The sequence below is a fragment of the Triticum dicoccoides genome, chromosome 3B (genome assembly GCF_002162155.2).
Source record: "Triticum dicoccoides isolate Atlit2015 ecotype Zavitan chromosome 3B, WEW_v2.0, whole genome shotgun sequence".
Classification (NCBI taxonomy): Eukaryota; Viridiplantae; Streptophyta; class Magnoliopsida; order Poales; family Poaceae; genus Triticum; species Triticum dicoccoides.
Window position 1 is genome coordinate 72,652,301 of NC_041385.1, and position 12,568 is coordinate 72,664,868.

General features: G+C 45.0%; 1 protein-coding gene across 1 annotated transcript; it reads left to right on the top strand.

Moving 5' to 3' along the window:
- The first annotated feature begins 5,903 nt into the window (after positions 1-5,903).
- Positions 5,904-8,686, top strand: LOC119274784. Its single transcript, XM_037555512.1, has 3 exons — positions 5,904-6,077; positions 6,186-6,337; positions 8,315-8,686. Exons 2-3 carry the CDS (start codon positions 6,225-6,227, stop codon positions 8,535-8,537), a joined length of 336 nt encoding a protein of 111 aa, XP_037411409.1. The 5' UTR covers positions 5,904-6,077; positions 6,186-6,224; the 3' UTR covers positions 8,538-8,686.
- Positions 8,687-12,568: the final 3,882 nt, after the last annotated feature.

A 12,568-nucleotide genomic window follows, 5' to 3' on the forward strand; every position in this document is an offset into this window, starting at 1 on the left:
CAAGGGGGGCGCCCCCACTAGGGTTTCCCCCCCAACCCTAGGCGCATGGGCCCAAGGGGGGGGGGCGCCCAGCCCTCCAGGGGCTGGTTCCCTGCCCCCTATGGCCCATGAGGCCCTCCGAGAGGGGTGGCCCCTCCCGGTGGACCCCCGGAACCCCTCCGGTGGCCCCGGTACAATACCGATATGCCCCCGAAACTTTCCGGTGACCGTATGACAACTTCCCATATATAAATCTTTACCTCCGGACCATTTCGGAACTCCTCGTGACGTCCGAGATCTCATCCGGGACTCCGAACAACATTCGGTAATCACATACAAGTCTTCCTAATAACCCTAGCGTCACCGAACCTTAAGTGTGTAGACCCTACGGGTTCGGGAGACATGCAGACATGACCGAGACGGCTCTCCGGTCAATAACCAACAGCGGGATCTGGATACCCATGTTGGCTCCCACATGCTCCTCGATGATCTCATCGGATGAACCACGATGTCGAGGATTCAATCAACCCCGCATACAATTCCCTTTGTCAAACGGTACGTTACTTGTCCGAGACTCGATCGTCGGTATCCCAATACCTCGTTCAGTCTCGTTACCGGCAAGTCACTTTTACTCGTACCGTAATGCATGATCCCGTGACCAAACACTTGGTTACTTTGAGCTCATTATGATGATGCATTACCGAGTGGGCCCAGAGATACCTCTCCGTCATACGGAGTGACAAATCCCAGTCTCGATCCGTGTCAACCCAACAGACACTTTCGGAGATACCTGTAGTGCACCTTTATAGTCACCCAGTTACGTTGTGACATTTGGTACACCCAAAGCACTCCTACGGTATCCGGGAGTTACACGATCTCATGGTCTAAGGAAAAGATACTTGACATTGGAAAAGCTCTAGCAAAACGAACTACACGATCTTGTGCTATGCTTAGGATTGGGTCTTGTCCATCACATCATTCTCCTAATGATGTGATCCCGTTGTCAACGACATCTAATGTCCATAGTCAGGAAACCATGACTATCCGTTGACCAACGAGCTAGTCAACTAGAGGCTTTCTAGGGACGTATTGTGGTCTATGTATTCACACGTGTATTACGATTTCCGGATAATACAATTATAGCATGAATAAAAGACAATTATCATGAACAAGGAAATATAATAATAATCCTTTTATTATTGCCTTTAGGGCATATTTCCAACAATCTGTGCGGTGATCTGGCCCAGGGGCCGAGTACAAAGTGTACGGTGTCCATGGGTAGGGTCTTTAGGTCAGGCCTGTTACCCTACCCCTAATACATGTCCTCGTCAAAAGGTGTTAACAAAGTGTGCAAGCTCCAGCAATCCATTTATGGACCGGTGCAAGCCTCTCGGAGTTGGAATAAACGCTTTGATAGTGTGATCAAAGCATATGGTTTTATACAGACTTTTGGAGAAGCCTGTATTTACAAGAAAGTGAGTGGGAGCTCTGTAGCATTTCTAATATTATATGTGGATGACATATTGTTGATTGGAAATGATATAGAATTTCTGGATAGCATAAAGGGATACTTGAATAAGAGTTTTTCAATGAAAGACCTCGGTGAAGCTGCTTACATATTGGGCATCAAGATCTATAGAGATATATCAAGACGCTTAATTGGACTTTCACAAAGCACATACCATGATAAAGTTTTGAAGAAGTTCAAAATGGATCAGTCAAAGAAAGGGTTCTTGCCCGTGTTACAAGGTGTGAAGTTGAGTCAGACTCAAAGAGAGAAAATGAAAGTCATTCCCTATGCTTCAGCCATAGGTTCTATCATGTATGCAATGCTATGTACCAGACCTGATGTGTGCCTTGCTATAAGTATAGCCGGGAGGTACCAAAGTAATCCAGGAGCGGAGCACTGGACAGCGGTCAAGAACATCCTGAAATACCTAAAAAGGACTAAGGATATGTTTCTCGTTTATGGGGGTGATAAAGAGCTCGTCATAAATGGTTACGTGGATGCAAGCTTTGACACTGATCCGGATGACTCTAAGTCGCAATCCGGATACGTATTTTTATTGAATGGTGGAGCTGTCAGTTGGTACAGTTCCAAGCAAAGCATCGTGGCGGTATCTACGTGTAAAACGGAGTACATAGTTGCTTCGGAAGTAGCAAATGAAGGAGTTCATATCCAATCTAGGTGTCATACCTAGTGCATGGGGTCCAATGAAAATCTTTTGTGACAATATTCGTGCAATTGCCTTGGCAAAGGAATCCAGATTTCACAAGAGAACCAAACACATCAAGAGATGCTTCAATTCAATATGGCATCAAGTCGCGGAGAGATACATAGAGATTTGCAAAATACATACGGATCTGAATGTTACAGACCCGTTGACTAAGCCTCTTCCACGAGCAAAACATGATCAACACAAGATTCCATGGGTGTTAGAATCATTACTTTGTAATCTAGATTATTGACTCTAGTGCAAGTGGGAGACTGAAGGAAATATGCCCTAGAGGCAATAATAAAGTTATTATTTATTTCCTTATATCATTATAAATGTTTATTATTCATGCTAGAATTGTATTAACCGGAAACTTAGCACATGTGTGAATACATAGAGAAAACATAGTGTCCCTAGTATGCCTCTACTTGACTAGCTCGTTAATCAAGGATGGTTATGTTTCCTAACCATAGACATGTGTTGTCATTTGATGAACGGGATCACATCATTAGGAGAATGATGTGATGGACAAGACCCATCCGTTAGCTTAGCATTATGATCGTTATAGTTTCATTGCTACTGCTTTTTTCATGACTTATACACGTTCCTTAGACTATGAGATTATGCAACTCCCGAATACCGAAGGAACACCTTGTGTGTTATTAAACGTTATAACATAACTGGGTGATTATAAAGATGCTCTGCAGGTGTCTCCGAAGGTGTTTGTTGGGTTGGCATAGATCGAGATTAGGATTTGTCACTCTGTGTTTCGGAGAGGTATGTCTGGGCCCTCTCGGTAATGCTCATCACTATAAGCCTTGCAAGCAATGTGACTAATGAGTTAGTTGCGAGATGAAGCATTACGGAACGAGTAAAGAGACTTACCGGTAATGAGATTGAACTAGGTACGATGATACCACGATCGAATCTCGGGCAAGTAACATACCGATGACAAAGGGAACAACGTATGTTGTTGTGCGGTTTGTCCGATAAAGATCTTCGTAGAATATGTAGGAGCCAATATGATCATCCAGGTTCCACTATTGGTTATTTATTGGAGATATGTCTCGATCATGTCTACATAGTTCTCAAACCCCTAGGGTCCGCACGCTTAACGTTCGATGACGATTTGTATTATGAGTTATGTGTTTTTGATGACCGAAGTTTGTTCGGAGTCCCGGATGAGATCACGAATGTGACAAGGAGTCTCGAAATGGTCGAGACATAAAGATTGATATATTGGACTATGTTATTCGGACACCGGAAGAGTTCTGAGTGGTTTCGGGTAAAAAATAGAGTGCCGGAGGGGTTATCGGAACCCCCCGGGAAAGCAATGGGCCAACATGTGCCATAGGGGAGAGTGAAGACATCCCACATAGGGGAGGTGCCCCCCCATGGGGATTCCGAATAGGACAAGGGAAGGGGGCGCACCCCCCTTTCTGTCTCCCTCTCCCTCTCCCTTCCTTCCCCTCTTCCTCCAGGTGGAATCCTACTAGGACTTGGAGTCCTAGTAGGACTCCCTTCTCCTGGCGCGCCCTGCAAGGGCCGGCCGGCCTCCCCCTCTCCTCCTTTATATACGGGACAGGGGGCACCCCAAAGCACATCAAGTTCTCTTAGCCATGTGCGGTGCCCCCCTCCACAGTTACACACCTCGGTCATATCGTCATAGTGCTTAAGCAAAGCCCTGCACCGGTAACATCATCAACACCGTCGCCACGCCATCGTGCTGACGGAACTCTCCCTCATCCTCAACTGGATCAAGAGCTCGAGGGACGTCATCGGGCTGAACGTGTGCTAAACACGGAGGTGCCGTACGTTCGTTGCTTGGACCGGTTGGATCGTGAAGACGTTCGACTACATCAACCGCGTTAACTAAATGCTTTCACTTTTTCTATGCATCTCCTAGATAGATCTTGCGTTATCGTAGGATTTTTTTTTGAAATTACTACGTTCCCCAACAACGCTTCCCTTCAAGGCGGTTCGACGTGAATCTTGGACATCGGTTGTATCTTCTTTTGCTGGTTCTGCAGCCTTGGCCGAGGTGGTGCTTCAGTCTGTCTTTGTTGCGCAAGCTGAGCTACTACGCTTTGAGCTACAAGGCATGGCTTCCTTACATATGTGAAAGCGATTCAACCTCTAGTGATGTGGTTGATTCGATGCACGAATGGCTGGTGCGGGCAGGAAGCATGCAGAGGTTGCTCTGGGTAGGCTATCTCTTGCGACGATTGAGGTGCCGCTCCCTCCTATGTCGCCTCCTCTGCCTAAGCTGGTTGTTGACTTGGAGGGCGACAAAGATGTGGATCCCTATGGCTGCTTCTCCCCTCGTGATTCTGGCTTCTCGCCTCGTGTTGGGACTAGTTCGACGCCCCATGTGTTACCGAACTTAGAAGGTGAGGCCTCCATCGAGGTTGTGACTCTGTTGCTGCAAATCATGCATGAGTTGCAGATGTTGTGTGGGGAACCTGTTTCGCCATTGTCGATGAACATCTCAACTTGGACTCTTCCAGGCTTCGAAGGTGGACCAGGTGTCCTCACGCCTCCCCCCTCCCGCGGAGCCTTGTCAGGCGTCAAACAACCTACCTCTCTGCATCATGGAGCGCATAGTTTTAGATGTTGCCGCCATTCCCTCATTTGTGACCATCGAACAAGTGATGCCTGTGAGTGGCATTACCATTGAGCCACATGTGTTGGCTCCTACTCCAAATACTAATGCTCTCTTGCCGAAGGAACTTTGTGACTTGCTAGCCAGCATGGATGTTGCTAGACCTGCTTTGGGTAAGTCGATTGCTTGCCTCTTGACAGGGACGTCATTAGGGGCAAACAAAAGAAGGTGGACAAAGGCAAGACGTTCCAGGCTGCTTGATTGGGTTATCGTCGTGGGTTGGAAGGTGCCTTAGGGTTTGCGGATGTTGTGTATTTGGAGAGTGTGGCCGGCCGCATGTGCAGTTGTGGAGTTTCATGTCATGTGAGTAGTTCGTCTGTGCTCCATTTGTATTGGTATTCGCCCGGTTTTTCGTTTTTAACCGGGCAAATTCTCTTAATTAATCAATGAGGCAAAACTTTTGACTCCATTTTGAAAAAAAGCACGTAGGTTTATCTATTTGTATCCACACATTTTGTAGGAGAGTAGCAATTCGGTGCCCAAGCTCATCTGCACCCGTGATGCAAAAAAATAAATTCAAAACAAATACTAGAAAAATTCAAAAAGTTTTATTTTTTTGCATGGTAGATAATTTGGTGCGTGAGGTGCACTCCAAATTTGCGCTCCAAATTTCAGATTATTTGGACAAGTGAGTAGGTCTTGGTAAAAAAGACAAATTTGAGGTCTGTAAAAAAGTTTACTGTTCATGTATTGTTCTGACCCAATTTTTGTTTTTTGTTGAGAGCTACTCATATCTCTAAATGATCTCAAATTTGAGTGCACCTAAAGCACCAAATTATCGACCACACAATTTTTTTTGAGTTTTTTGGGAATTTTTTCTTGACAAAGTGCAGATGAGTCTGGGCTCAGAAATGAATATTTGTATTTTGTACTTATCTTTTTGCCAATAACAGAAGTCATTTTGTCATGAAACTTTACATTTGAGTAATACACCGGCATTTTTTTTTTGCAAAATAGTTCAAATATATTTGACTTTTTTACTATTTTAATTTATTTGTTTTCGCTAAATCGGGTGCATGTGCACCCAGGTTCCAAGAATCTACGCCGGCAGCTCCCTTATCCTCTTCCTTCCTCGCTTGGCGACGGACGGCCTCTCCGCCAAACATCCTCCCGCCCAAGCGCATCACCTGCAAAGAGCCTCTTCCTCTCCTGGTCGCTGCTGCCCTCCTCGGTGACCGTGGCAGGTGGCACCGATCGATTCCCCGTTCTTCCAGCTCTAGGTGACGAACTGATCATAGCTTTGCTTGGATTATTAACGATGATGTGTTCTGCTCTGGCCGTTTGTTCCGTTCTAATCCAAATTTCCCCTTGTTCGCCGAACCATGCAGTTGTTTCTGCGGATTCGTTGGAAGCGCGAGCCAGCGAGCATGGAGGGGCTGACGGAGAGCGAGATCGCCGGCTTCGCGGTGGGCGCCTTTCTGCTCGGCGCCAGCATCGCCGCGCAGAGGGTCGACGGCTTCGTCGCCGCTTCGCAGAGAAGGTCCCTGCTCCTCCTTGCCCGCTTCTTGCTTGCCTGCTTGTTTGCCCGCTTCAGTGCCATCTTTAATTACGTCCTGCAGATAGAACATAAACAGCATTGCGACTGAGAAAAAAGTCGAATTACTACGCATTGTGTCGTTCGTGTCACCGAAATCACAAGAATGAATTACTATACATCATCACTTAATCTGTTCTTCCAAGCAGTTCCAACAATGTACTGTAGCTCAGAATATCTGGTAGGAGTAGATAGCAAGAGTTTATGGGAAATAACTGAAATCAGATGGCACTGTATTTCCTTCAGATCTCAGATAGCTGAATCCCTTTCGGCGCCAACAGACTACTGTATCTGTCCTTCTCTCTTCTTGTATGCTGTGCTTCAGAATTAGTATTATTTTGCTTTGACAACACAACATTTATGATGTGCTTTAAACTTAAGTAAAGTGAAAACTCAAGTGCCTGGATCCACGGATTAAACTTACATAAATAAAGAGATAAATACACTGATGGTGCTTAAACTTGTCATCGATGTTCACTTTAGTGCCTGAACTTGAAAAATACGTTGAACTGGTTCTATAACTTGACACGAACGTGCAAATACGATGCTAATCACATTCGTAGACGTAAAGTGCGTCGACGTGGCACTGACATGGCATGGGGCCCACTTGTAGGTACGAAACAGAATTACTTGAGTACTATATATGACTCTATGACTAGTGGGCCTGCCTGTCAGTAATTAGTAAGAAAATCAACATAAAAATGTACTGGTCGGGCATCGAATATGCGACCTGACGCTTGGGAGATATATGCGCTCACAATTCCACCAAACATGTTTTTTTGTCAACAACATCAGACTCTCATAATCAATGTAATTGAACCAAAAACTCTTGTATACATAAATGGGTTGCAGTTTGTGGCCCATTTTCCACAGGTTATTTTTTTAATGTAAAATGTATGTTAACAATAATCATAATAATAAACGCTAGATTTGAATATTCATGTGTTATTAATAATTACTTCATGCTACACTAATATCTTGTGCACACAAAATAAATATAGAGAGGTATGTATTAAAACAACTTACTTAAAATCTGCCTGTAATTTTTAGAAATATTAACATGTTATTAGGAAAATACTATTTTAAATATAACCCATGAGTGCTTTAAAATGTTTGTAAATAGTAACATATAAAATATTTTTTCTAAATAATAATTATTTTCTGAAAATATTATTTTCTAAATAATAAGTTAATATTTCTAAACATTGCCCGAATAGTTTTTAGTAAGTTATTTTATTACATACGGTATACATCTATATACTTAATTACTTTGTGTGCACATGGATATTTGCACATGAATATTGAATCTTACTTTTATCATTATGATTATTATTTACGCACATTTTACATATTTTAAAAAAAATAACGTGTGCAAAATGGTCCACTGGCTACAGCCCATTTATAGACACATGAGTTCTGGCTTATGTACATGAAGATTTAGGGGCCATCCGGATGTTAAAGCTTCTTCGGTGTGGTGGCTAGCATGGGCAGCGCGCAAGCATCTGGCTACTGGTTCGATTCCTGTGAAACGAATTTTTCATATTATTTTTGTCTAAGGTACTGACAAGCGGGCCCACTAGTCATAGAGATATTCAAGTAATTCTGTTGGGTAGTTATAAGTGAGCCCCATGCCATCTCTGTGCCACATCAGTGATATACACTGCCACGTCGACGCACTTTATGTCTACGGGTGTGATTAGCACCGTATTTGCACGCTCGTGTCAAATTTTAGAACCAGTTCGACGTATTTTTCAAGTTTAGGCACTAAACTGAACATCCATGGCAAGTTGAAGCACCACGGGTGTATTTACCTCATAAATAAACTTGCCAACAATTTCTTATCAGAAAATTCAAAGTGTAATGAAAGTATGAAACCCAAGTAGTACCCTTACTTCACTAAAAACAATTGGTACTGCATCGCAGGTCTTTAAACATGTGCAAGCGTTGTGGTGATCTTCGGATGGTGGCATGCTCGCAATGCAAAGGAGTGGGCTCTGTTAGGAAAGGTGGAACCTTCACATTCGGCATGCTGGAGGATATCTATGAGTCGCTTGGAGCTGAAACAAAGGCAGCAGATTTGGTCCCTTGCTCAAAGTGCCGTTCTAAAGGCCGCCTCCCGTGTGCAGAGTGCGCCAAGGTCAGATGACCATTTGGTAGCGTTTTTTGTGATTAGTGATCAGAGTATGGCCATTTAATAGAGTTTTGTGATTATTGATATATGAGAATAAGATGCCCCATTTTGTAAACATTAATACTACGGACTGATCGAACTATGAACGAGTGCTTTTATAATCACTCCAGAAATTCACAGGGGCACGCAGCCACACAGGTGCAGGGGCACACACCTGCCAAGCCCTGCCCGGCTGCTCGATAGCCTTGCGATTCATGAAGTAGTTGGATTCCGCATGAGGGCACAATAATTTTTAAGTTTTAGTCGTTAAAATTTACATTTTTTCATCTAAAACTTGTGATTTTCTTGCTCATTTTTACCAAGTTTCATACATAAAATTTAAAAATATTTCTTTGTTGTTCGTAGGCACAAAAATCGTGATGCTCGTAGTATGTTTCAAGAGTTGAAACTTAATATTTTGTTTCAAAATTTGTCAAAATGTATGCAAAATGGATCTTATTTGAAAGCCATCATCACAAGAAACACGAATATAAAAATAGGACTTAATTTGAATTCTTTATATAAAAGATACGAAAATTTTAAAATCGAAAGCCCAAGGAAAAAACACGTGCAAGGGACTCCGTGCCCCCATACTTGTGTGCCCTAAATCCACTCCCTAATCACTCGGCAGGAACAACAGTAAATGTTGTTATCATATATTATAGACTAAAAGTACTTGATAGAGTAGCTAGACAAAAATAAATAAATTGGATTAAAAATCTCACAAAAATCAGAAACATGTTAGAATAGAGTTCGTAGAGATAGCTGTTTAAACTGTTTTCTGATTCTATCTCTTCTTCTGTTCGAGTCTTTCTCCTCAAGTCATATCTCTCTCGATGTACTCTGGAAGAATCCTAGCGATATTCGAAACCTTGTAAGCCATGGCAATCCTTCTATAAATATACATGCGGCCCGAGCAAAGGGTTTAACGCTTCCTAACAAATCTTACATGGTATCAGAGCCCTTCCTCTCGTACGTCTAGCTTTCCCGAAAAGATCGATCTAGTTGATCGAGAGAGAAACCTGAACCTACCCAGAGAGAGGTATCGAGAGAGAGATCATGCCAGGCACCAACGCCAGCACCGCTGCTTCCACCATCGCCGCCACTAGTAGCGCCCTGATCGGTTACACCATGAGTTCCCTGTCCACCCAAACCGCACCATCCACCTATGCATCTTCCTCCACCTTCAGCAGCGCCTCCTCTCTCGGGTCTCCTCCATCTGAGAAGCTTACAAGGACGAACTTCCTTCTCTGGAAGGCCATCGTGCTACCCAAATAAAGGGAGCACAGATGAACACTTCCTGGATGCCGCAAGCCCGACGCCCCCTCCTACCATCACCATCACCAAAGAGGGGAAAGAGGAGCAAGTCTTCAACTATGCCCGGTCGATCTGGTACGCCCAGCAGCAACAGGTACAAGGGTACCTTATGGGGTCTCTGTCACGTGAGATTCTTGCGCATGTAGCTACTCTTCAGACGTCGACCGAGGTGTGGAGTGCCATCCACGCCTCCTTCGCTGCCCAGACGCAAGCGCAGATCGTCAACACCCGCATCGCCCTTGCCAATCTACACAAAGGGAACATGGGCATGCCAGAGTATCTGGCGAAGATCAAGGCCTTCGCCGATGAGATTGCCTGCACTGGTGATCCCCTCTCTGAAGGAGAGCTAACTTCCTATGTGCTCAAAGGGCTGGACATCGAGTATAACCCGGTGATCTCAGCCCTGGCTGCACGTATCGAGCCGGTGACTGTACAGGAGCTCTACAACCAGTTGCTAAGCTTTGAAGCTCGTATGAATCTGCTACAAGGTAACAATCTCCGTCAGTCATCAGTCAATTCCCTCACACGTGGTCGCGACACTGGAGGCCGAGGCTGCGGTCACCGCGGTCACCAGGGACGCGGACGCGGCAACGGCAACAACAGCGGGCGTGGGCGCGCCAACAACTCTGGCCCACGCTCATCCGGCGCCTCCTACTCGACCACCAGGCCACGCTGCCAGCTCTGCAAAAAATCAGGGCATGAGGTGAAAGATTGTTGGCACCGCTACGATGAAGACTATGTGCCCGAAGAGCGCCACGTAGCTGCAGCCATCAGGGAGCAAGAAGAAGCCGGGGACACCGTCTGGTATGCTGACTCTGGAGCCATAGATCATGTCACCAGCGAGTTGGAGAAGCTTGCAAGTCGGGAGAGATACTATGGCGATGATCAGATTAACACCACTGTAAGTGGAGGAGGTATGGACATATGTCACATTGGTCAATCCTCTATTAATTTCCCTAATGCTAAACGTGATCTTCTTCTAAAATATGTTCTTCATGTTCCTCAAGCCAACAAAAACCTTGCTTCCATGTCTCGTTTGTCCGCTGATAATAACATCTTCTTTGAAACTCATCCCAAGTACTTTTTCATTAAGGATCGGGCAACAAGGGAGCTCCTCCATCACGGTAGATGCGTCGGTGGTCTATATCCTATCACATCAAGAGGTCTTAGCCGCAAACGTCATCGTCAAGTCTGCTCCGTCGTCAAGCCGTCCTTAGAGAGGTGGCATCAAAGATTAGGTCATCCTTCATTAAAAATAGTTGATCAAGTAGTGAATAGAGGCAATCTTCAATTGTCTAGTCGTGAGAATAAAGAGTCTGTTTGTGATGCTTGCCAATGTGCCAAGAGTCATCAACTCCCCTATCCTAGTTCAAATAGTGTGTCTCATGCTCCGTTGGAACTGATATTCAGTGATGTATGGGGTCATGCTAGAGATTCCTTTGGAAGGAAAAAAATATTATGTTAGCTTCATTGATGATTATAGTAAGTTTACATGGATATACTTACTTAAGTTCAAACCCGAAGTTTTCTCTGTCTTCCAAGAATTCCAAAAACTTGTTGAGCGTCAATTTAACAAGAAAATCATTACAGTCCAGAGTGACTGGGGAGGAGAGTATGAGAAACTCAACTCCTTCTTTCGAAACATAGGTATTGAGCATCATGTTTCGTGTCCGCATGCACACCAACAGAATGGTTCTGCCGAACGCAAACATCGTCACATTGTTGAAGTTGGTCTTTCCCTTCTTGGTCATGCATCTACGCCTCTAAAATATTGGGATGAAGCTTTCATTGCTGCCACCTATCTTATCAATTGTTTGCCTAGTAAGGTTATTGGGAACACAACTCCCTTAGAACGATTGTTTCATCAAAAACCAGATTATAATTCCCTCAAAGTTTTTGGATGTGCATGCTATCCTAATCTTCGTCCATATAATCGCCACAAACTAGAGTTTCTCTCCACTCAATGTGTCTTCCTTGGCTATAGCAATCTTCTTAAGGGTTACAAGTGTCTAGAAGTTTTAACTGGACGCATCTACATCTCTCGGGATGTGATTTTTGATGAAACTATTTTCCCTTTTGCCAAACTTTATCCAAATGCAGGAGCCCTTCTCCAAGCTGAAATTTCTTTTCTCTCGGATCCTTTGCCACGTACTGATCATGGGGGAGAATTAATAGATCATGATCATGTGCCTAGTCCAGGAGAAAATTCAGAAACTAATGAAAAAATGCAGTTTTTGGCTATGATTTTATGTGTGCAGAAGAGGACGAAACCCGCGCTGGATCCGATGCAGATTTGGTGCAAAACTGCCACGCGCGATCCTAGGTTGATAGCCGCGCGCGATCCCAGGCTGACAGCCCTGTTGCTCGGCGCGTAGCGGCGTCCCTCGTGTCTCCTGAAGCGCCAAGTGGTGGTGGGACCAGTCCGCCTGCCGAGCCCGTGACCAACCGCGGTCCAGGTGTGGACCCAGACGGCGTGGAGCGCAGCCCGTCCGCATGCGCCACATGGGAGCTGGCGCGCTCCGGGGCCGACAGCCCGACCGGAGTGGACTCCGCCAACAGTGCCATGCGGGATTCCCCCGTTGAGGCGCCTGATACGAGGCGGATCTTGCCGGATCCCGTGCCCATCTCAGGCCTGGAGCCCTGCGGCACGACAGTCCAGGGGGATTCGGCGGCTGGATCTTCTGTGGCCG

Excerpts from the sequence above, each read along its gene's own strand:
- LOC119274784 (XM_037555512.1), top strand. The coding sequence starts at position 6,225 with ATGGAGGGGCTGACGGAGAGCGAGATCGCCGGCTTCGCGGTGGGCGCC. Across the intron at positions 6,338-8,314 it reads GTCGCCGCTTCGCAGAGAAG|GTCTTTAAACATGTGCAAGC; the intron begins GTCCCTGCTCCT and ends ACTGCATCGCAG.